At 32.6% G+C, this 27,054-nt stretch overlaps 1 protein-coding gene across 1 annotated transcript; it reads right to left on the bottom strand.

Moving 5' to 3' along the window:
- Positions 1-273: 273 nt before the first annotated feature.
- LOC139528811 (Na(+)/citrate cotransporter-like) lies at positions 274-26,647 on the bottom strand. Its single transcript, XM_071325014.1, has 14 exons — positions 26,315-26,647; positions 19,291-19,440; positions 16,572-16,687; positions 15,786-15,910; positions 14,919-15,012; positions 14,166-14,309; positions 11,925-12,059; positions 11,106-11,189; positions 9,883-9,978; positions 8,887-8,993; positions 6,197-6,324; positions 4,717-4,878; positions 3,066-3,203; positions 274-1,392 (listed from the first exon to the last, which is right to left on the bottom strand). The coding sequence occupies exons 1-14, from the start codon at positions 26,426-26,428 to the stop codon at positions 1,231-1,233; spliced, it is 1,755 nt and encodes a 584-aa protein (XP_071181115.1). The 5' UTR covers positions 26,429-26,647; the 3' UTR covers positions 274-1,230.
- Between the last annotated feature and the right edge of the window lie 407 nt (positions 26,648-27,054).

Genomic DNA, 27,054 nt, shown 5'->3' with positions numbered 1-27,054 from the left:
TCATACCGGTAAAAATGACCATGATTCTATAAACATTGAAAGGGGTCTCGGTGGCCGAGTAGTCTTAGTAGTTCCTATCGGTAGCCAGTCAACACAGAGGGTGTGTGTTCGAATCCCGCTAATGTGGATGCACTCGACTCCAATCGCCATTAAAAACACAGAAAATCAAAAATCAAATCAAATAAACAGTGAAGATTAATATGAGTTCAGTTTATCATGATTATGTGCATTGGGAATAAAACATATGGAACTGAAGTTGCTCAATTTTGGATCTTTTGTTTTGTTGTTAATAAAACGTTTTATTTACGTAATTTCCGTGCATAAACCATTATATACTGTAGGTGTTTATGGTAAAGTTTTATAAAGACTCGCTTTTCGTTGTCATAATGACAAATAAACGGATATTTATTGTCGTTTGTTCCTGATCTTGATGCGTATTTTCCCGTTATCGCTTGATAATGTATAATACAATTAATTGCATTGCTTATCTTGACCTTTGTGCACAAAAACATACACAACTAGACGAATGTAGTTCATGTCGATCGAATGCATATGTTCAGACTATCCGCTTGTTCTTACCAAAACGTGTTGACATTTCAAATAACACATCTCTACGCACCCTGATAAGGATTTGTTGTCTGAACATATGTTTACATGTATATAAGGTATACTTTAAACACAAAAAGTTCAAATGTATTGTCTCCATCATTCGTTTTCGTTTCCTTGATATAATTTAACATACGTAATAAGAGCAATTATAAGTATTCAATATACACATTTATATATATATTTGTTAGGAATAAGATAATACATTGTATAATTATTATTGACATCAATTCAACTGTTAAATTAGATTATTATAAGTGTTTTACAATATATGTGCATCTTTAAATATAGTATCACAAACTGATACATTTTTGTGTTTTTTTTAATGACTAAAATAACCGTTACAGAATTAAAGATAGTTATTTGTGTTATATATGAAAAAAAAGCAAAATATACAATAATTGATCACATATTATTAATGTATTCCAGATACACGAGTTCAATTCGCGCATATATTTTTATTATTTAGATTGTTTAATAATAACAAACCCAGGATAGCCCAGTGTACATTGTAGCTACCTTCTTTAATCTGAATATTGAGTCATTCAAGTATTCAATGATTCTTGTGCTTCTCATTTGCATACAGTGTTTTTCTATGGATGGGTATTGGAACTATAATGAACTTCAATTTGGACACAGCTGAATACAAGCCTTATTTGTACTGTTCGAAATATTTTGGAACATCTCCGGAATTGTATCCAGGCCAAATATAGGTTCTGCCCATGTGTTAACTGCCAGCGTTAATACTGCAATCCCGATAATATTCATAACAATACCAGCAAATACCTGTATAAAAAAGTGTTTATTATATTGCTTTATTAAAATCCCACACAGAAATTTGTTCGCACAAGTATGGATTTTAGAATACAAAAACCCACACAGAACACTTGGTGTCATATAAACTAGGAAAGCCTCAGCAGACCAGCTCAATATTGTCCGATATAACTATTTTATAGTTAATAACATTAACGGTACCAATTTTACTACACCAGATGCGCATTTCGACAATACATGTCTCTTCAGAGATGCTCATGGCCAAAATATGTAAAATCCAAAGCTTATATAAAAGATGAAGAGCTATAATCCAAAAGTTCCAAAAAGTATAGCCAAATCCGTGAAAGGAATCAGAGCTTTGCATGAGGGAGATACATTCCTTAATTTATAATGATTTTTAATATTTTGTAACAGAAAATTTAATAACACAAAATAATCGTCTTTTCATGCCAGTACCGATGTTCATGATGTACTGGCTACTGGGCTGGTGATACCCTCGGGGACTCACAGTCCACCAGCAGAGGCATCGACCCAGTGATAGTAATAACATTAACGGTGCCAATTTTTCTGCACCAGATGCGCATTTCGACAATACATGTCTCTTCAGTGATGCTAAAGTACACCTGCTTATTTTACATCATGGAAAGTGACAGTCAGGACGAGGAAATTGAAGAGGGTGGGGAAGGGTTATTTTCGTGCAACGTGTTTTGCCATTTTTATTTTACGTAAAGCCGTGAAAAGATCCGCTATTCACCCTGTTTCGTGCAATCGGTAAAAAAACGTGCAAGACATTTTCAATTGTTCGTTCATCGTGAAATGACAATTTTATTTCGCGTTCTTCCGTTCATATACTCCCTTTATGCCCCTCATTTAACAAGACTCAATATGATTTTTTTATGAACAACGAAAGAAGTTTATCAATAGAAGACAAATAATTTTGTTTTGAGTACATTTTTTTACAATAAATTGTTATTTGGTTTTAACTAGCTTCCAGATTTAGCATTGAATTTTCAAATATATTTGGGTCTCGAGCATCTCTGAGTACAAGTATTGACGAAATGTGCATATGTTGCAGAAAAAAACATTTGTACCGTTAACTTATGTTTATTTTTAAAAATGCGAGTTCAAACCAATCGACTGCACTGTTTTTGTATTTATAGGGACTCAATTTTCTTCTATTTGATGTTTTTTTTCTCAGTTTTAGTTTGTAACTCGGATTTGTTTTTTTCTCAATCGATTTATGAATTGCGAACAGCAGTATACTACTGTTGCCTTTATTTACGACAAATGATCTAGATAGGTCATTTACGAAAAATGATCTAGATAGATAGTTGATGGAAAGCAAGTATTTGTTGTGATTCTTATTATTCTTTTATCAATAATATGTTCAATTATAAATAAACGTATATCCTCGTCAGTTAGTCTCCTCTATATACATGTAGCTGTTTTATCAGCAAAAAGTAAAATCATAAAAAAAACTAAACTTTTAAACGGAAAATTTAAAACGGAGAGTCCCGAATCAAATGGCAAAATCAAAAGATCAAACACATCAAACACATCAATCGAATGGACAACAACTGTCATATTTCTGACTTGTGACAGGCATTTTTTTATGTAGAAAATGGTAGATTAAACCTGGTTGTATAGCTAAAACACAACCTATTGTCATAATCATATAAACATACCATGTCGTAAATCTTTAAGTATCCCGTAGAGAACACGATTGCGTTTGGAGGTGTTGCTACTGGTAACATGAAAGCAAATGAACAAGCAATGCAGACACTAATCATCATATATAATGGATGAAGGTTCAATCCTATGGCCTGAAAATAATAACAAACATTTTACATTTTATTTGTAATACACAAGCTAAGCTAATAATACACCCCCATTGTTTCACAAGAAAACATGATGAATTTCCATTTGTATGTAGGTTGTATCTTACCCTTCCAGAGCACGTGAGATCACCCCAATTTGTATGTGGGGTTCATGTTTCATAGTACCAATCCAGGGAAATGGCATTTGTTATCTTATGGTGCGTTTCTATGTGTTGCATTGTCGTTTGGTTTTGTTCACTTTAGTGTTTCTGTTGTGTCCTTGTTTTTCTCTTATAGTTGATGTGTTTCCTTCTGTTATAGTTTGTAACCCGGATTTGTGTTTATCTCAATCGGTTTATGACTTTCAAACAGCGGTATATGTCTATTGCCTTTGTTTAGTTTTTTTTCTCTGGTGTGGTTTTGTTTGTCTGTTTGTTGTTTTGTTTAGCCATGGTTTCGTCAGTTAATTTTAGATGAATGAGTTTGAATGTCCCTGTTGTATCGTTCACCCCTCTTTTATAATAATCTATGTTTTTATTAGAATACCAAAGCTTAAATCACACCGAGATTTCAGCGGTGTTCAAACATTACAAGCAAAATTCAAATATATATACAGTCGTAGTTTTTATGTGACGACATATGTACTTAATCAAACCGGATAGGCAGTCGTAATTGTAATGTGACTTTCAAATACATACTAACTCAAACATGTGTATTCGTAATTGTAATGTGACGTGAAATGTTCTAAATCAAACATTAAAGGAATTCGTAATTTTAATGTGTAATATTACGTATTAAATCAAACATTCTTTGTTTCATGTAATAGAGACATTACTTTTGAATGTTACCAGTATAAATACACATGGATAGCGGCTAGATTGATTTATGAGGAAGACCCAAGATAATGGGTGGTTAGTACAGAACTGCAGAATAAGTTTAAGCTCTTGGAAGGTCGGGGATTATAAATATTGAAAAAAGGCCACACAGCCCTTTGTTTTGATCTTAAAGAAAAGTAGTGCATATGAATTATAGGATATATATTTTACGACATTTATAGTGAAAGTGGCCAAGTTTTAGCCGTAAAGGATTTCCTAGGGGAACCTACACTATCTATATTTTCAGAAATGACCATATATGCAGGAGTACTTGTAATGTGACACGGTACGTACTAAATATAACATGATAGGCAGTAGCAATTGTAATGTGACACGGTACGTACTAAATCAAACGTAATAGACAGGAGTTATTGTAATATGACAAGGTACGTACTAAATCAAACATTATAGGCAGTAGTAGTTGTAATGTGACAAGGTATGTACTAAATCACACATGATAGGCAGTAGTAATTGTGATATGACAAGGTACGTACTAAATCAAACATGATAAGCAGTTTTAATTGTTATGTGACAAGGTATGTCCTAAATCAAACATGATAGGCAGTAGTAATTGTAATGTGACACGGTACATATTTAATCAAACATTATAGGCAGAAGTATTTGTAATGTGACTTGATACGTACCAAATCAAACATTATAGGCAATAGTAATGTGGCTGTAGCAGTATTGCTCGTTACTTCTGTTGCTCCAGCAACAACACAACAAATTATTAAATTGATGATCCAGGGTTCGTATTCGTTAATCGAACTGAGCTCACAACTCAACCATTTAGACAACCCAGAAATCTGAAAAATGCAAAAGCAAAATACATGTTTAATTTTTATTCCAGTGTTAACTGGTTAATCGTAAGGTCTTTAAAAACTCCAAAGGTATCCAATCTATCTCCAAAGCTGGAAATTATTGTCGTCAACGAGACAAGAAGGTACTATACGAGCGTATCTAAAGAAAAACTAATCAGCTAACCAGAAGGTTACCAATTGTTTAAATTTTTTTGGTGGCCCAACATAGCCGTGATAGGGGTGCTCTTGAAGCTGCAGTTTTTGTGAGATTTTGTTCAAGGTTGCAGGTGATGATCAGTTCATACGGATGACATCAATGATTTTTGTCTTGTACCTGACTTACCTCACGCGTAATTTTTTTTAAGAATTCCGAACTAGCCTGACATTTTTAAATCGGACTTGTATACCTAGTATTTGCCTGACAGTTAGAATTTTATTACTGTAGTATGGAGGACTTTTAATGAAAGTCAAAATCTAATTCGTACACTTTCAAGACGTGTCTAATGCTTACATTCTTATAGGTATACCTGAATCGCATGACAAATAAATAATTATTAGTACTATATTCGACTTGCCTGACTGTAATTATCTAATCAGTGTATCTGCCTTACTTGGCATTTATAATCTAATTGGCATACCTGACTTGCAAGAACCTCATAGTCTAATTAGTTTACCCGACTTGCATGACCCTCGTAGACTTGCATGACCCTCATAGTCTAATTAGTTTACCCGACTTCCAAGACCCTCATAGTCTAATTAGTTGACCTGACTTGCATGACCCTCATAGTCTAACTAGTTTACCCGACTTGCATGACCTTCATAGTCTAATTAGTTTACCCGACTTGCATGACCCTCATAGTCTAATTAGTTTACCCGACTTGCATGACCCTCATAGTCTAATTAGTTTACCTGACTTGCATGACCCTCATAGTCTTATTAGTTTACCCGACTTGCATGACCCTCATAGTCTAATTAGTTAACCCGACTTGCATGACCCTCATAGTCTAATTAGTTTACCCGACTTGCATGACCCTCATAGACTTGCATGACCCTCATTGTCTAATTAGTTTACCCGACTTGCATGACCCTCATAGTCTAATCAGTTTACCCAACTTGCATGACCCTCATAGTCTAATTAGTTTACCTGACTTGCAGGACCCTCATAGTCTAATCAGTTTACCCAACTTGCATGACCCTCATAGTCTAATTAGTTTACCTGACTTGCAGGACCCTCATAGTCTAATTAGTTTACCCGAATTGCATGACCCTCATTGTCTAATTAGTTTACCCGACTTGCATGACCCTCATTGTCTAATTGTTTTACCTGACTTGCATCAGCTAGAGCGAAACCACCACCGAGGAGTACTAAAACTCCCCAAGGTACTTTCTGGTTAGTGACCTGCCAATTCAAAATCGGTCGGTATGTTGGTTTCTCGTATTCATTAGTGGTACCTACAGAAGTATAAAGATACAAAATGACGAGTATGCAACGTTTAATATGATTAATCATGTATACTTGTATGTATTCCTTGTTTGTGAAAAAAGAAAAAATCACAAAAACACCGAACGCCGAGGAAAATTCAAAACAGAAAGCCATTTATCAAATGACAAAATCATAAGCTCAAACACACAAAACGAATTGATAACAACGAATCCATCGTTACTAGTATAGAACATAACAAGTTGTTCATTTTTATGATAATGAAATTATAATCAAAACGGAAAAAATACACGTTTTACCAGTTTATCTTGTTTAATTTCATATGAACCGTATTTTTTAGATGTTTTCGTATTTCGAAATTTTTTAACCAATGCATGCACTAAATGTATATATACCAATGTATATAATAATATAAGCCTTGCATGAACGATTTTTATATTCCTTATACATTTATAGCGTTTCTTCGACGAATAACATTTCTTTCAAGGGCTGTTGATTGCAATTAAGCAATTGACCTTAGAGTTTGTTTGCGAAGTTTACCGGTTCGTGACATGTAAACAATAAAATCAGAGCACGTGTAACATGTGGAAAACGTGACAGATAAGAGCCATGACATTTGTTGTCATATTTTGCATGCCTTCCCATTTGTTAACTAAGCCCATTATACACACGAGTTAAATTAATTTGAAGTTTCATATGACTTAAAGGTGACACTGTCTTATGCTATTGTAATTATTATATTTATTTAGGTTGGCCTGAATTGTTTTGTGTGGCCTGATGGTTGTTTACTGAATAATCTTATAACTGTGCATTTTAGAAATCACTGGAACAATCACAGAATGATTGGAACTTTCCATTTGACTTACATAATGATTCCAGAATGATCCTAATAAAAGATGCGTTATTTAAACTTCTACATTTTACTAGAAACGTTTGTTGTAACTTTCTAGGACGTTCCATTTCCAGAGTGGTCTAGAAATTTCCGTGAGAACTATATATATACAGACACTCAAGTTCTCTCAGACTTAGACATGGATAGACATTAGTATTCACATTATTTGAATTGACACTTTAATTCTACAAACAACATCATACTGGATTGTGACCTTAGTAGTGAACGTAATATTCAGATTGGATTCCGAGAAGATTTCCGAATACAGATAAAGATAAAAGATTGGACTCATATTTTGACAGTTAAATTGACAGTAATATTTGTGTAATAATTCTTGTAAACTTTTGTATAATAAATCTTGTTAAATTTTATTATTGATTTGTGTCTTTTATTGGCTACAATTTAAAGGTGATTTCTGGCCGTAACAACTGATATTACAAAGAATTGACAAAACCAATTGTCTAATATAGAATCGATATCAAGTATTGTTACGTATAGAATCTCTTGTCAATAAATTTTTAAGACGATTTAATTTTTACTTTCGTAAATATATTATTGTGATTAATCTATTTTGATTTAATATAATGTGCATTTGTATCTCCCATCATTCAAATGAGACCATGATGGCCCATATGCATAAAGCTACTCAAAAGTGTACTCTGTAAACACGCAAGTTAAGGGAACTCCGCACTTATTAACTAACCTGTTTGCGTATTAAATTTTAAAACAAGTAATTCCCTAGTAAAATCTAAGTTGGTTCAAGTCGCATACTGCTGTTCAATAGTCTAAAATCGATTGAGAGAAAACGAATCCAGGTTAAACTAAAATAGGTGGTCAGTGATCATAAAGCTATCAAATGAGTCTATTGATAAACCACAAAGCACTGCACGCATGCTCTTACTGTATCAGTCAGTCACGTACATTTATTTATAGAAGTAATTAATCAAAACTCCTAAACAGTGCAAGATATGGAAATGTATTTTTTTTCTATGATTTTGTAATATTAAGTAACAAAAACAACTAAATATGAAATTTTGATAAAAATTAGTTATTTTTGTATTTTGCTACATTAAATAAGTATCTTAGTTAGCACGTATTAAATGTTCGTATTGAATGTGCATGTCATTGAAATTAAATCAACTTGGAAATGAATCATTTTTTTAAATGATGGCAAATTGGTCATTAGGTTCTAAGTATAGGCATCTGTAGCCCTTTTCACAAAATATCTTAAGTGAAAAATAAATCTTACGACAAAAAATATTAAGTTGAATTATTAAGGAACATTATAGACTTACGATGAATTTTACAATTAAGATTGTTTGTGAAAAGGGCTACTGCTCTTTAGTCGGGTTGTTGTCTCTTTGACAAATTTCCTATTTCTATTCTCAATTTTTTCATTGAAAATTAACACTTTGGACGTTTTATGATGTATTATTTTTATGTTATATAACTTTTGAAGCATATAATAAGAATGATGACATAAATAAAGTTTTATAACATTTTTGAATATCCAAGTTTGATAGGATATCCCCTTTTGTAATTGAAGTGTATCGAACCTCTAATGTGCGTCCTTCAATGCCATTGATTTGATAATAAACCTGTATACGTTTGACTATTTTCATCAATATTCAACTTCAAACTAGTCAACAGATTTATGATAGTTTATCACTAAGTCACTTACTTGAAATTTTGTTCCAACAGAAAACATTTGGTATCTCTGCAGGCAAAATAAAAAGTAAACACGCTATTAAGATGGACGCTGTTGAGTCACTAACGTACTTAGTTTTACTGTAAAGACAAAACATATAGGTTGCTATAAAGGATTTTTGAGAAACGTCATGAAATGTCTATTGATCATGGAAAAGGGAATGAAACGGATGAGCATTAGACAGAAATAGACTGACATAACTAAGCGCTTTTAAAGAAAATGTAAATTTAAAGGTTGTTGCGACGTTTTTAGCAATGCGAAAAAATAGACAGTATCAGGTTTGCAATGATTAAATCTCGAAATCATAAGTTCAATAGTGATTTCCTGCATGAAATATTCGTATAAGAATTATTTAGATCTATGGTCTGTGAGTTGCTATACATTTTCACAACAAATGAAATCTACGTTTCCATTCAAATGGTGGGATAAAACATAAAAATGAACATTCATACAATAGCCGTCATTGACCTTGTCGTATGTGATATTTTCTGTTAATCCCTGAGAAAAGATTATTACAATATTTATGACGAGCAACATCAGCGACCGTTAACCATATGAATACACATAAAGGCAAAACATACTGTTTTCAGTGAGTTCGTTGCGTATTCTTGAATGTTTCTTTAAAAGAAAAGATTCCAAATAAATTTAAAATATATGTATAAGACATCGTCAACATAAGCGATATGATTGCGCACGCATAAGGTTCAATGTCAGAGGCGGATTTAGGGGGGGGGGGGCAGGGGGCCCGGCTTATATAGGGAATCACTGAAGCGTGACTGGAGCGGGCCCCCTCTTAGGTCTGTCAGTGGGCCCCCACTTATGAACATTCCTGGATCCGCCACTGAATGTGTTCTTCAAACAAACAAAAAAGGAAGATATATGTAAATATTCGTAAAAGCATTTATCACTTCGATTTTCCGATGGTTATCCTTCGTAATTTGTAAAACTATTAGAAACAGATATACTCACAATGCAAGTGACCATCCGTGAATATCAGGAAGATCACGGAAAATCCAAAGTATTGCTAAACAGATAAATACTATCAACACTGTTGCTTCCGCAAACCTAGGATAAGATAAAGCAGACTAGTATTGAAATATTGCTTTCAGAAGACGACCTTCTAAGATTTAAAGTTATACATTTGCGGTATGCAGCATCATTCTACAGTTTTTAAATTTGTGGATATGCCTTTTTTACTGTATTGTTTTAGGTACAAATCTTTTGTCTTTGCATCCTTAATGCAGCGTTACGTGTGTTGATTGAAAAAAGAATGCTTTTATTTGTCTTTGTGTATATGTTTCAAATTACTTATACATTTTACTATCATAAACTGTACCAATTTAACTACACCAAATTACGCATTTGGACAACAAATGTTTCTTCAGTGATGTTCTGGGGCAAATAACTTGAAAATCCAAAACTTATTAAAAAAATAAGGCAAGAGCCTATAAAACTAAAAAAAAAGATGATTTAAAATTTTAGTTTTAAAAGTAGTAATAAGCATTTATATCTTTGATTTAGAAATTTGATGATTCACAGTAATTTACAATTCTCGGCTGTGAACAACATATGTAATGTTTTGATGAATAAAACAACATTTAAAATGTGATATACATATTAGAGAGTCTGGTCTGCTTTTTTGTTTTATATCGATCTGATGTTTTAATCCTTTTTGAAATTTCTATGTAGCAACATTCCAGCAGCGCAAGCATACGGGGTATATATCTCCCAATTGAAACGATATCCCGGGCTTGTATTTTCTATCATGATTTCCTTGATAGAGGGTTGCTGCTCACAAGGAAGCTACATGTATTAAACCAAGGGTACCAATTGGTGAAGTTGAAATCATCCCTTCGTAAATTGTCGGACGCCATCACGAGTTGGTTGACTGTAACTGTTGCAAGTGTGTCGATCGTTCATCAACCTAACAATTTTCTATAGTGAAAACGCAGAACTGAAAAAAGCTTCCATTGTCGTCTCTGTAAATAATTACTTCATTCAAACAATAAACAATCATATCCATGTTGATAAAATTTCAGAAAAGACGTACTTCACAATAAATGTAAACGTATTAAATTAATTTTATTTAAACTATCAATTATCATATTCTATACTTAGGAACTATGAAACAAAGTAAAAACAAATACTGACAAACAATATATGTATGAAGGAATTAATGTAACTAAACTTACGTAATTTTTCCAAGTTTTTTAAATTCCTGATCTATTGCTGTCTTGATGGCTTTAGATCTACTTCTGTTTGCCTTGTTTAAACACCTAATAAAAATTACAAAATGTGACTTTCTGTCAAAATACGAATATTGTTTCTTACCTTAATTCATTCCTTTTCGAATTTCATTCACCGGTTGTCACATACATGTATTTCACATGAATGTATATAAATATATATATATCAAATCATTATTTCTGTTTCTGCATCTTACAATCCTTTACGTCTGATAATTAGCTAATCTGCAATCAATTCTATGTTATGTCTACACTACCATGTTCTGTGTTACAAATCTAGATTATACTAAAAAGGAAAAATAACACTAGTCCACCGAAAGCTGATTTTGTTTGTACAGTATACATGTAGGTGGCAATATAGAGCGCATGACATAGTGTAGGTGTTGTTTTCACGATATCTCAATAGCATAAGTTAGTTCACATCCCGGCGAGGGAAGAACAAAACTTTGTTACCGAAAATATGCAGATTTAAAATATGCTGATAGTTAGAATAATTATATAGATATAATTATAAGTACATGTAGTAGTATGCATATGAGTGTCAATGAGACAACTCTCCGTCCAAGTCACAAATTGTAAAAGAAAACTAGTATATTAGATCAAATTACGGTCTTCAACACGGAGCATTGGCTCCAACTGAACAACAAGTTTTAAACGGCCCCAAAAAATGACTAGTGTAAAACTATTTAAGCGGGAAAACCAAAAATAAATGTGTTGAAAAATCATATTATGGAAGAACGGCGTCATTCCACTAAATATACTCACCCACATCGAATGAAAAGTAACTGAATCCAAAACCATGAAATAATGAGCATAATGAGCGATAATAAGAATGCAAATCCCATCCAGTTTGCAAACGTTATTCCTGCATCTGTGCCTTTTTTAGTTGCATCATACTTACTGAAAAATCATTTACAAATATCAAGTACAAATTAATATGTACTGAAGCAACTGTTAAATTTTGAAGTGATGTTGGAAAGTACATACGGGTTGGTGTTGAAGTCTAATGATGATATTAAAAGGCTGTAAAGGTATCAATTCCGTTTATAAATTTTGAAATTTTAAAGAAACTAATATTTTAACTCCCTCAGGCAAAGATGATGGATTGGGCATTTTTAAAGGTTTTGTTTTTGTTTTAAAGCCTTTCAACTGTTTCGAGATCGTTGGTGAAATGTGCAAATTTTGAGAAAAGAAAGTTATTCATCTGCGGGATTTTTTTTTTTATCTTAGTAAGCACAGTCATGTACATTAAAAATCTACTGTTTTTGGTTGATTCAATTTATTGTAACAGTGCAATAAAAGGGATGAAAGCCGACATTATGTTAATGATATTTAGGAATGTGGTCTGTATCATTTTGTTAAACAAAAATAGTACCATGACCCGAAATGTTTTTTTTTATTTTATTAAAGAACATTATAAGAGCTCTCTTTTTTTTTTTTTTTATCATATTTGGTCTTAAAATTATATCATTTAATTTCTTTAAATCACAAACAGTGAGTTTTCAATGTATTATCCAAACAAATCTAACAATGTTTCCCATTCTGTAGTTTAAGAAAAGGCCCGTGATTCAATTTGTTCATCCTATTTTCGAACAAATAAAATTGAGAATGGAAATGGGGAATGTGTCAAAGAGACAACAACCCGACCAAATAAAAAACAACAGCAGAGGGTCACCAACAGGTCTTCAATGTAGCGAGAAATTCCCGCACCCGGAGGCGTCCTTCAGCTGGCCCCTAAACAAATATATACTAGTCCAGTGATAATGAACGCCATACTAATTTCCAAATTGTACACAAGAAACTAAAATTAAAATAATACAAGACTAACAAAGGCCAGAGGCTCCTGACTTGGGACAGGCGCAAAAATGCGGCGGGGTTAAACATGTTTGTGAGATCTCAACCCTCCCCCTATACCTCTAACCAATGTAGAAAAGTAAACGCATAACAATACGCACATTAAAATTCAGTTCAAGAGAAGTCCGAGTCTGATGTCAGAAGATGTAACCAAAGAAAATAAACAAAATGACAATAATACATAAATAACAACAGACTACTAGCAGTTAACTGACATGCCAGCTCCATACTTCAATTAAACTGACTGAAAGATTATGATTTCATCATATGAACATCAGGCACAATCCTTCCCGTTAGGGGTTTAGTATCATACCATCATAACATATATGAGAAGAACATAACCCGTGTCATGCCAACAACTGTTTTTAGAATAAATGTGTTTAGTTCCGATGCAAAGACCTTATCAGTGACTCAATATTAACGCCAAAATATGCAATCTTTAATGACTTGACAACAGTATCGTAATTATATCCCTTCTTAATAAGTCTATTCAAAGGTTTTGTAAGTTTCTGAGGTGAATACTGACACCTTTGTGCTTTATAAAGAATATTTCCATAAAAAATTGGATGTGAAATACCTGAACGTATTAGAAGTCTGCATGTTGAGCTATATTTACGAATGATGTCTTTATACCGATGATAAAATTTAGTAAATGTTTTGACTAGTTTGTGATATCGAAAACCCTGGTGTAATAATTTTTCAGTAATACATAAATTTCTCTCGTTAAAATCTAAAACATTGTTACATACACGAGCGAATCGTACAAGTTGAGATATATAAACACCGTAAGATGGTGACAAGGGAACGTCACCATCTAAAAACGGATAATTAACGATAGGAAATGAAAAATCATCCCTTTTATCATAAATTTTAGTATTCAGCTTTCCATTAGTGATATAGATATCAAGATCGAGAAAAGGGCAGTGGTCATTGTTAGTATTAGCTTTATTTAAAGTAAGTTCAACAGGATACATTTCATTAATATAGCATGATATAAACTAAATTTTAGCGAATTGTTGAAATAACGTAACCCCACCCCAATTGCCTTTTATACAGGCCGATAAAGTATTATGATGTAACATCTTATTAGGTAATTGATACAGATATACATTTGTTACAATTTGAATAAATATAAAATAAAGATAGACATACGTATTCGCAACTGATTGTAAAACAAGGTTTGGTGGTGTACCAACCAGTGTTGCTATTCCTCCAGTATTAGCAGCATACGCGACGCTGAGGGCAAATGCTTTACTGAGCCTCTTTATCTCTTCTGATTTACGTTGTGTCGTTTTCCTGAAAATCAATCACAACAACATCGTTACACATAAGTGTGGTATCAATAAAGAAACAAATCACAGGAAATTGGAATTATCGGGAAATAATTAAAGGAATGTACGTATCAATTGTATCGCTTTCGATTAAATTTATTATTATAATATAAACACCATAGTATGTCCCTTATATTTTGGTATATAATGGTCAAAATCGTTTTCAGTGCATGCATACATTGATATTAGATGCTGGCTTTTGGATCTATACTGTTTGGTATTTAAGTCGTAAAAGGTTTTACTGCGTTTTTGGTTATTTTTCTTTTTAACTGATTTGGTAGTTCGTTCTTATATAGTACTGTTACACCACTGTCCCGGGTTATAAGGTGTAGTTGTCGCCAAACAAGAATAGTACCGGTCCCAAGTCAAGAGCCTGTTATTCGGTGGTTGTGGTTTGTTGCTGTGTATCATATTTGTTTTTGGTCCATTGTTTTATACTTTATTTATACTTAATTCTGGTCGTTAGTTTTCTTTTTTCAATTTTTTTACATTTGTGTGTTCGGGGATTTTAATATTTGGGGAGAAATGCAAGGCATATATTACTGTAGATAAATATAATATATAGAATAATTACCTCTGCGTATCACTAATTTCAATTTTGATATCCTTTTCACTGATTGGTCCGTTTGAATTATCTTTTTTGTCCATCACATAGTTTGAGTCATCATCTGATGAAATAAGACATTGTGTTTTAATCAGAAATACTTTGTACATGTACTGTCAATCGTCAGCATGCCTCCAAACCCTCATCATGCACGTGCATATACATGTATAAGGAATTTCATGCGGGAATCCACTAAAATCCAACACCGAGTTACTGCTTACTGAAACCCTTTACCGTATATCGGATTTTTTTGCGGCCCTTTTTGTTGTCAATTATTCTTAGATATTATCTGAGTCCGCATAATCAAAAGAACCCGGATAAAAATTTAAAACACAAAAAAAATCCGATCTACGGTATGACTTTTAAACTTACCACTACAAAATCGATTATCGCAGTTATTTTCCAAGTTTTGATGATTTTCATGTCTATTTGACAACATAAGTGTTTCTTCCGATACTTCTATCAAAAAACAGTAAACAAAGTTTTAAATTTGTAACACCGTCACCATCACAACTAGCCAATCTTTATCGGGCGAAATTGTCAAAACTAACTGAAAGTATTTCATTTGTGCTATTTTATATTCGATTAAATTAAAAGTGTTCCTTACGCATGTTAAATGCATGAACAAATGGGAGTATTGTGAAACATAACGCCTGAAGATGTAAAAAAAAACGAAATCAACGCTTTTAAGCATTTTCAATCATTAGATACACGATAACTTAAAGATAAGAAATGACTGACAGTTACAAATTAATGATCAAGACAACTTGTTTATTTGTCTGCTTTTGGACAGCAATCTGTTTTTAACAAATTTTAAATTTAAAACAAAAATCCAACCTGATTCAGCTATTTTCATTTGATCAACAACAGCTGTAATAATTGGTAACATCATGGACGACGTCGCTGTATTACTGATCCACATAGACAGAAACCATGTAGGTACCATCAAGCCAAGAAGCAACCTAAAATAGAAACATTACTGGTACCATCAATCCAAGGAGCAACCTTAAAGAGACACACAAATGGTACCATTAATCAAAGAGGCGACCTAGACGGAAATATGACTGGAACCATAAATCGAAGGAGCGACCTAGAACAGAAATATGACTGGAACCTTTAATTTGAGGAACAACTTATTTTCTAATTTTGTTGTCATCTTGAGGATACCTTAAGTTTGTAATATGTTCTAAATGGCTTTATTTATGTGTGCTTTCAGTGGTCGGGAATTGGTACATCCACATGTAATGTTTCTTTTCAATATTGCTCGAGTATAAACATATCTGAAAACATGGGTCACTCACAGTTTAAATATAAAATATACTTATATTATTAAATAGAATACTGAATAATAAATAAAGAAGAAAGAAAGCTATATCAGCTGGAATAAATATGATACAAACGTTGAAAATATGCTACATCCAATCATACTTGCTTAACATCAGAGTCACTTTAGGAAAACTAAATAGTACTGTATGATGTTTTTAATATACAATTAAATTCATTATACCGATGAAAACCTCCTCCCCCTAAAAAAAAAAAGAAAAAAAAGCAGAAACCAAGACTGAAATACTTACTTCACGATTAGCAAGCAAATATTTGAACTCTGACTATACATTTACTCACATATTTGGTGAAACTCCTACCAACTTCATAACTCCTAGAGCTATTCGTTTGTGTAGACCTGTTTCTTCAATAGCTACAGCCACTATCAGACCTCCGAAAAACAGCATTGATGTATCCTGTAAATTGTAATGGTAAATATAACGTTGCGCTCATATGATTTGTTTAATCTGAATAATATTTAATATTTTTGTATTTCTATAAATATTAATGGTACCATCAATCTGAGTATCAACACGTCGAATGTATCTGATCCATTACATTATTTGCACAAGCTTGGTATGATTGTGAAATCTGTAACTCTTTATAACATTTTAAGATTTAACTTCCACAAATTTGCTTATTTGTTTTCATCTTGAGGCAGAGCATATTTTTTTGAATTTTTTACTTTCCTTGCAAAAAATAGCATTATATATAAAGGTTTCTTTTGAAACCTATTCTGACATCGGACTCGGACTTTTTAAAATTGAGTTTGACTATGCGTATTGCTGTGTGTTTCTGTTTTCTACATTGGCTAGAAGTATAGGAGGAGTTTTCAGATCCTACAACACTCGCCTTATTTTTGTTCCTGTCAATAGTCAGGAGCCTCTAGTCTTGTATGATTTTTTTTCAATTTTAGTTTATTTATATGTTTCGGAGTTAAGTATGACGTCCATTATCATTAAACTATAACAAAGAAGATGTGATATGATTGCCAATGAAACAACTGTCCAAAAGAAACCAAAAAGACACAAAAATTAACACATATAGGTCACCGTACGGCCTTCAACAATGAGTCAAGCTCAAACCGCAAAGTCAGCTACAAAAGACCCCGAAATGACAAATGTAAATTCAAACGAGAAAACTAACAGCCTAATGTATGTACAAAACAAAATGAACGAATAACAAAAATGTAACAAATCAACAAACGAAATCCACTGAATTACAGGGTACAACATAAGAACGAACTATAACAATCAGTTGAAAAGGTTTAAAACTCATTTGATGGATACAAATAGAAATACATCTAACCAAGGAATTGTATATTTAAATATACAATTCCTTGATCTAACAAAAACGCAAAGTGCACGTGGCCGGGTATTTGTATATCCCAATACCTAAAAAACCCACCAAGTATAGATCTGAGAGTACTCGCAGTTACTTACAGCTACATTGTAGTTCAAAGTTACTTACAACCATTAAGAAATATGATGAATCTATAACACATTTTAGTTAAGGGGCCAGCTGAAACACGCCTCCGGTCTCGGAATTTTCTTGTTGTGTTGAAGGCTTATTGGTTGAAGTCGGCTTCTTTTTGCTCTTTGGTCGGGATGTTGTATCTTTGACAATTTCCTCATTTCTATTCGTAATTTTATAGTACTACATGGATCATGATTTCCAGTTCAAGTTCTTTACTGTTTTCTCTAAAGATTTTATTTTTGTTTCCTCAGGAAAGTTTAATTGAGAAACTATTTAACTTTTTTATCATTTGTCTTTATCATTTTACATTTGAATAATAAAATCCAAGAAATAGTAACGCCATAGTAAACTAGTCATTATAATTAATATCTCGGATGAATTAACAAACGAGAATTTCTCAGACAAACAGTAACCTGAATATAGTTTTGTGATAATACACATCGAGCTTTCTATATGAAACTAATTCTAAAATCACGTCTTGAGTTTTGTAAACAACATCGTTATAAAACTCTCGATATATCTTTACTTAGCACTGACTCGTAGATGTGACCGTTACATTATGCCTCGAACAAACCACGCTATGCTGATTTCGCTGTGTTGGTAATGGCAATTGAAAACAAGAACTATCTTTAAAAAGATATCCGACGTATTTAAATTTGAGTTTATGTTTAAAACTATCATTTCGATAACCTTCAGAAGCACAAAGATACCATTTAAATAACGTTTTCTCTGTTTGTGTTCGGATTCTCGGTCCTCGTATCTTTCTGCAGTTTACATTCACCAAAACCCCGCGGAAATATCACATGCGTAGGTACGTTCTAAAAGTCATGTACGTTCGTACAACAAAGTTTACATTACAAATTATATAATTGTTCCGAATAAACAGCTGTCACGGATGCAAAGAGCTATTGGAGAAACAATTATTTTAATAAAAATATAAATCTTTGTAAGATCTAGTTCAAATATTTATAGTTTTTCACTTGCTTTCCATCACGATATCATTAACGAGACGTTTTTTTCAAACACAACCCAATCACCCACCATGACAGCATTTTGTCCAATCACAGATAGGATTTTCGAGCATGCGTATTCTGTTGCCATAGTTAAGCGTCCTTAAGTTCAAAGGGCACAAACCGAAACTATACCGACTACGTCGGAAAAATATACAGAGCCTATATTTTTAGTTTGATGCATAACAAAAATACAGGATCAGAGTTCAGAAAAATGTACCTTCTAAAAATAAAATAAAAATCTGCGATATTCCTTCGATCCTGATACATTTCGAATATCACGGCAAAGGCAAAGTGTAAATTTTCATCAAATCTGTGGCTTCCATGAATTATTTCCTAAATAAATGTAAATGTTGTCAGCTATTGCTATTCAACAATACTTCCATATTTTGAGGACACGTGTTTTGCTATTGTTATTCAACGATACTCACATTTACATATTTTAAAGACACGTGTTTTGCTGATTCTATTCAACGATAAAATTGAGAAAGGAAATGGGGAATGTGTCAAAGCGACAACAACCCGATACTTACATTAACATATTTTGAAGACACGTGTTTTGCTGCTGCTATTCCTAGCATTGGAAACAGGAAGATAGGAAACAAGGATGTTACTGATATCGGGACTGCTTCCGTCACATAACACAGTCCCATTACACATATAACGTAAAGACATTTTGACTCCTACAAAAAGATAAGTAAAACAGTCACTATTAAATTATTAAAGGTCAAAGTCTGTGCTGCATGCTACTTCGTCTCATTTCTGTAAACATTTGTAAACAAAAGGACAATTCCTAGTTATTTTTCCAGTTCTTTTTTTGTATTCTTTATCACGACTTCGTCTTATGAGAATATGTAATTAAAAGTGTATGGGTAATTTACCCCTGTAATTATTTTACTCACATGATCAAATCTGGAAATTGAATATACTTACAAAGGAGTCTTTGACATAAATTCAAAATATTGCTTTTTACCCATACATGTTAGTGTTTAATCAAAATGTTATTCAGCACACCATGTTCCCGTTGAATTCATTATAATGCAAAAATGCAAATTATTTTTTCGTCAACCTTAGCATTTAGGACTGCGCTAACGAAAATGATTTTATTTCCATTTGAAAGTACATGCTAAGCAGATTATGGAATCGGTCATGGATTAACTTCTGATACATTTTAGAATCGATACTCAAAATTTGCAAACATCTGTCCTATTTCAGTTAGGCTACCTCATGCGTTTATAATTTTGTGATCTATTTAGGAATTAGCCATTATATTACTTGAAACTTATAGGGTACACACATTGGGATACTATGAATTCACGGCCGACACTCGGCTAACCGATAGATTGGTCGGTTAATCTATATTGAGTATGCGGCTATATGGGAGATTGGTCTGTTAATCGGGTTGGTTATACGTCTGTTAAGAGTAAAACTCACAATTTAATGTTAAACTGTATCAAATATACAGATTTTTTGCATATTATAAGAACCAAATCAAAAAAAGAAAAGTGTCTGACAAAATGATATCTATGATAGAACATTTTCCACTCGTAAAAACATTTCATAGTCTACGCAGTTTTCAGTAAAATTAAAAGGCGTCGCGCAAGTATGTAGTATTTATTGCTTATACGCATAGGAATTTTTTAATAAAAGTCCAAACAAACAATTTTAGATATCATTTAAAGGACACAAAGTAGTACTTTGGGTCTAAAAAATAAATTTGCATTGGTGAATATTTCATAATTGTAATATAACGTGAATATTACCACGTTTTAGTGAAAATTGTGGGGATAAAGTCTGTTAATGGGTTGGACAATTGAAATTGTGTCAGTTAAGAGTTATTTAGCCACAGTTATTTTTGCTACCTTTATATTTTCCCATAGAAAAGGTTAAGAATGAGATGTTCCTAAGTAATAAAAAAAATGATAATACGGTGCAACAGTATCCTACGGAAGCGAATTAGCGCCACACATTTTTTTTTTTTAATTTTTCTTTCTATATTTGCGTTGTAACGCAAACCTCAAATATCTTGATTGCAATTGTTCATTAAGTTTTGTAAAAAATGTCCGTCTGTCATTCATTTCGGTTGTGATTTACTAGTAAGAGCATTTTTATTTTGACTTTCTTTGCATTTTATTGAAGGGTGTCACTTCAATATAGCGTGATATAAATTGGCCGCTGGAATATGCATGAATTTATTATTGATGTTTTCAATCAGCCTCAATTTTTGTGTCTGTTCAAAGTAGCACGTTCTCAAATCCGACTGAAAGTGTCTTTCTAATACAACACAGGGTACCGGTAAAATAAATATAAACTGTACATCTGTCCAGTGCATATAACGTGTTGTCATTCTCATATGCACATGATATTTGTCACTGGACGAAAAACCCTAATTCGTAAGCATCCTTCAATTGGTTCTTTATTTCTATTACTTAATCATATGTTGTTTACAAAAAAAAGTAAAATCACAAAAATACTGAACTTATAGGAAAATAAATTCGGAAAGTCCATAATCACATGGCAAAATCAAATAACAAAACGTATCAAAAACGAATGGACAAGAACTGTCATATTCCTGACTTGGTACAGGCATTTTCAAATGTAGAAAATGGTGGATTAAACCTGGTTCTATAGCGCTAACCCTCTCACTTTAATGACAGTCTCATAAAATTCCGTTATATTTACATTGATGGCGTTAAATAAACAGACACAATAAATAAAATAGTCAAAATATGGGTACATCAGTCATCATCGTATAACAATTTTAAAAGGAACAATTTAACAGAACACACAAACATCTACTATCTACGAACAATTTCATTGATTTGAGTGCCTGACATCAAAATATTGTATACGTCACATAAATTTGTCGTTCAATGTGCATACAAACGATTTTAAAATTTTACATAGGCAATGTTAGTCATTCTCAAGAAGTAAATGGAAAGGAGCGAATGCAACTACATTTGGTCATCTTAAGTTTTAATACATTTTATTCCCTTTCTTCATAAGCGTAGAGGAGAACGGCAGTTGTCCGCATGTAAACTTTTAGCATTTGTCACCAATATTAGTACATCGCAATCCGTTACTGTTTCAACACCCAGGGGTGTTTCATGTGTGTATTCTTAAACAATTATTATTTTTTCTCTCTTTTTTAGCAATGCATCACTCTCTACTGTCCTTATCTATTATTCTATATTCTGCTACTCCATCCAGATTATCGTGTATACCATGAGGGTTCAGATTGGGGGTGTTGTTTATTTCTGTATTCTTTAAATTGTTATGTCACGTTTCTTCCGTGACGTTTTTTCCTTTTACCTTTTATTTATCTTACTCATTATTCTTTATATTTTAGCATCCCAATATATTTTACTTACTGATGTTTAGTAACATTACGACGTTTATGTCTGGTTTATATACTGGTTACCAATGTAGATGACAAGTTGGTGTCATGCATGACAATTTAACAGAATCCACATGACATATGCGACCATTCTTGGATGAAATTAACATTACTTTAATATTACACTTTTTGAAACCGTTTTTATCAATTTTCTATTTCCATTGTTTAAATTGTTCATTCTTCACAGTGGCGATTCCAGCCATTTTAAAAGGGGGGTTCCAACTATATGCTCCCATTCAAATGCATTGATCGGCAAAGAAAAGGGGAGTTCAAACCCCCGGAACCCCCCCCCCCCCCCTGGATCCGCCACTGGTTCATGTGTTGTTTCCGTATATTTTATGTTTCATTGCTCATGTGTTGTTTCCGTATATTTTAGCCGCTCGTCTTGAGCCTACCCATTTGATCCTATAACACCCCATATAGCAATAAAATTATACTTTTATTGCCATTCATAACTCTTAACAGACCAATTAACAGACCGGGTTTTATACATCCGACCCATTAACAGACCAGGTTTTAATTAAAGATTGATTTATGTCACCAAAATACAGATTTTCGTGAAGATTTTTCACACAATGATTTCAGTATGGTTAACAAACATAATGCCTGTCTTTTTTCGATGTTCAAAATATTGCATGCACGTAAATTCAACCAACGTGTCATTTGTGTACAGTTTGTGTGTGTAAAATGTGTATAAATTTATTGATGAGTAACCCGCCTTTTCATTTTATAGATCGTACATTGAAGCTAGAAAAATAATAATTACACCACTGGATTCAGTACATTGAATTGTTTTGTTAGACATGAATATTTTTTATGATAAACATATATTTAAAAAGTTATACAGTGAAAAATGCTGAACTTTCAATGATTTTCTCGATAACACCTGATTAACAGACTTTAGCCAACCCGATTAACAGACCAACCGCCGATATAGCCGCATACTCAATATAGATTAACCGACCAAACTCTCGGTTAGCCGAGTGTCGGCCGTGGAATTTAAATAAGACATTTCGAAAATGACCGTGGTGTGAAATGAATTCATGGAAATTGGCCCTTTTGCTTTCGACTGTTTTCATGTCAAAAAATGATCATTTTCATTAATTAGAGAAAACAGAACGCAAATTGTGTATTGTGTTGAAATTTGGCAAAATTGGCTTGCATGTGTGGGTTTCAGGATTGAAGAGAAATACTTCAATTTGTCAAACGTGTCACTATTTTTCAATATAGGAAATATTATTTATCTATGCAAAATGATGTATTTCATGCATGAGATGATGTAAAGCTTTCCCATAACACTTACACTGACTTCTTTGACTCTGTATATGACTAACATTGTCAAAGTTGCACCAAGCATGCATCTTAACCAATGCAATGTATAATATCCAAACTGCGTGATACATTAAAGAAAGCTGCACGTTTAATAAATACAATATTTGTGAGGGAGATTAAAGTTTAACAATTTCGTTATGTAATACCATCATAGACTTATGCATAAAAGGATTTTTTTTCTTAAACAGATTTATGAGTATTGCTAAATAGTACGCAAGAGTAAACGGCGTGGTTTATGATTCGTTTCATAAATTCTTTGAGTGACCCAGACAGTCATACATGTAATCCAACAAGTGCAGACTATCCATTACATAGATGATCAGTTTCATACTGGCATGCATTCAAATTTCATATTTTATCAATTCAATTAAATGTTAAAAAACAAGAATTTATAAAATATCAACTATTTAACGTTTAAAAGTGAAGTAAAAATTTCAAACTTTCTGTCTAGAGATAGGTAAAAATGGAAATGTACACCTTTACGTACAACTCCAGTTTTCACATGTTCAAATAAATTTGTTGACAATCTATAAAATTAGGACAATAGGTTTTAAGAGATTTAAATGCAGACCTTGTGGTATACGTGAATAGCGAGATTTTATCTAGTGAATAACAATGACAAAGGCTGATTTATTTAGTTCCTGGTAATTTGTTTATAATTTAGATCGTAATAAAAAATAAAATGCGTTCGACAAGTTCAATGTCATGTATACATATAAATTAAGACCTCATCTTCTACTGCAAAACAAAATGGTATCACGGGCACAGGGATAATAGTTATGCTGAAAGGTGCGCAACCACGGCCTCCCGTGCAATAAAAAAACCCAAACAAACATAAATTTTATTTGTACTCGGCTCAAAAAGGATTTAAATGTTATTTGTCTCGAATAAAAACAATTTGTTGGAAGTATAAGACAAAAAAGATTAGTAAATGTAATTTCCATATTAGCCTGTGTATCATTGCTCGACCTAAATAAGCACTCGACTAACGCCTAGTACTCACATTGGGGTCTCGGGATGATATCCGGGCCGATATGCGGCCGATATGGAATAGGCTATGTAAACTCTGAGGTCACGATATTTTGTAAAAACCACACACCTATGGAAATAATAACTCGAAACTAAAGATGAGATCACGGATATAGACAATATTTATTAGGAATAACTTTGTGTTCGGTATATAAGAAAAGATAGGGTCATCGTACGGTTTTTCCAGCTAAAATATAAAAAAAAAAAAAAATCAGAGTAATCACCCCTTAAACAACTCAATTCAACAACATTGAATTTCAAGCAAAAAAAAAATCTTCGCTCGTAGAGATATTAATATTTATAGGTTAAAATCTTGTAAATTAGTTCTTTTAAATCAAAATTCACATTAGTTATCTTCATTCCTCATCAATTTTTTCTGATTTGATTCAAAATCTGGACATAAGGTTCTCTGTTATTTATAATCCAAGATGGCGCAATACACCTACATATTTGGAATATTTGTGTGTTTTCTTTTGGTAGGATTCTATTTAACGCATAGTATAGTTCAGTCGTATCGTATTTATTTAAATAAGTAAGATTTCGGTAAGATTGGTACATTGAAACTTATATAATCATTGAAATATTTAACATTGCAAAATCAATAAGATTAGGTAAGTTCCTTTCAAGAGTAAACATATTTCAGATAATATTCCTAAGTCGAAGCTACCGAAATATCATATAGTTGTGTTCTGTGTAGTCATGTCCAAAAAATGAAAATAATTTTAAAAAGAAAACAAAAGAAAATAATACTATATTTTTTTTAATTACATGTATGAGTCAGGAATCTGATGTACAGTAGTTATCGTTTGTTTATGTAATTTATACGTGTTTCTAGTTTCTCGTTTTTTTTTATATATATAGATTAGACCGTTGGTTTTCCCGTTTGAATGGTTTTACACTAGTAATTTTGGGTCCTTTATAGCTTGTTGTTCGGTGTGAGCCAAGGCTCCGTGTTGAATGCCGTACATTGACCTATAATGGTTTACTTTTTTTTTAAATTGTTATTTGGATGGAGAGTTGTCTCATTGGCACTCACACCACATCTTCTTATATCTATGAGTAACCGTTAATTGCAAAAAAAAAAGATGTTTCGGACATAAAACTCCGCGGAAGAAGAAAACAAAAACGTACAAAGATAAACAACAAAGAAAAACAAATGATCATCATAGTGTGACTTGGTACAGACACAGACACTTGCTGCGGTTAAATCAGTGTTTTTTTTTTCTTAGCCTAAACGTGTGTGTAGACCATATATCGTAAGAAAAAAAACAATTAATTTTATTAACTAGCTTAAGCTGTATCTAGACCGGCATCAACTTAACAAATTAAAAATCAAGAATAAGCCCGGCAATTGGTTTGCCGTTATCAGTGGTTATGCTTTTAGAAACAGCTTATGGATATCCAATAAATGTATTAGTTTTCATCAAAGAAATATACCTTACACTATGACCATTACGAATTAACGAATTCCAAAACTTGTACAGAACAACATGGAAATGAGATGTGTAAACTAATAATTTGAACTCTCCTTAGTAAATAACTGTAAATGTATCGTTCTACTTTCGTACGTGATGGAAGTACTAATTGTACTTAAACATGAACGAATATCTCTTTACCCATGTAATTTGGTATGCGAGAATAAAGAAAAGAAAGAAAGAGAGAGAGTGCTAGAGAGAAAAGAAAAAAACGACGCAGATTAGTCGATTGTCGATGTAAACATATCAATACATGTAGCGTCCTATTTGTTTAACTGTAAGATTAATGCTAAAATGTCCTTCTGTACTACATGTACCACTTACCGGAGTTTGACATATAATCAGCTTACATGGTACTACGAAAGCAACTATAATTATAATCCAGCTCCTTATGGCATACACATTTCTTAAAAACCACAAAGCACCTCTGTTAGCCATTTTTTCACCTTTTATTAAGGTTTATTTTAATATTTATTTACGTCACGCCTACTGCACTCAGGTGTATATATAAACGGATTTAAAAAGAGGCGAACACAGACATACTATTTATTACTATAACTGTACTATCATTTCGCAGGTTCATCACACACATATCAAATTAACTGTATGTAAGGTAGGATAGCCGTATAACAGAAATAAACATGATAGGTGATGACATATCATATTTATTATACTATATAAGGGAGATAACTTAGACTTAACAAACATTTTGATTAATTAGATACATATATATATATATATATATAAACGGAACATCAAGAGACAACACCTCAATAACAAACAACGAAAAGGTTAGACTAGACTAGACTAGACCAGACCATACCAGACCAGACCAGACTAGACTAGACTAGACTAGACCAGACCAGACTAGACCAGACCAGACCAGACTAGACTAGACTAGACTAGACTAGACTATTATAGAATAATTGCAATGACCAAAAAAGGGACTTGGACGGCATATAGCATGTGCACAATGTCATTATGAACAATATTAGCACTAGCAATGCAATCTACAAAATAATCTAGACATTAGACATGTAAAATGTGTACACAAACTATTCAAA

The sequence above is a fragment of the Mytilus edulis genome, chromosome 6, assembly GCF_963676685.1.
Source record: "Mytilus edulis chromosome 6, xbMytEdul2.2, whole genome shotgun sequence".
In the NCBI taxonomy this organism is placed as follows: Eukaryota; Metazoa; Mollusca; class Bivalvia; order Mytilida; family Mytilidae; genus Mytilus; species Mytilus edulis.
The sequence above is the reverse complement of the archived record's forward strand: the minus strand, read 5'-3'. Positions and strand labels throughout refer to the sequence as shown.

What these genes read in the sequence shown, in the direction of transcription:
- LOC139528811 (XM_071325014.1), bottom strand. Translation starts at nt 26,428, where the DNA reads ATGGCTAACAGAGGTGCTTTGTGGTTTTTAAGAAATGTGTATGCCATA. An exon ending in TGTCTTCAAAATATGTTAAT is followed by an intron (nt 16,688 to 19,290) that starts GTAAGTATCGGG and finishes TACAATTTACAG; the next exon opens with GATACATCAATGCTGTTTTT. An exon ending in GTAGGAGTTTCACCAAATAT is followed by an intron (nt 15,911 to 16,571) that starts GTGAGTAAATGT and finishes TTTCTATTTTAG; the next exon opens with GTTGCTTCTTGGCTTGATGG.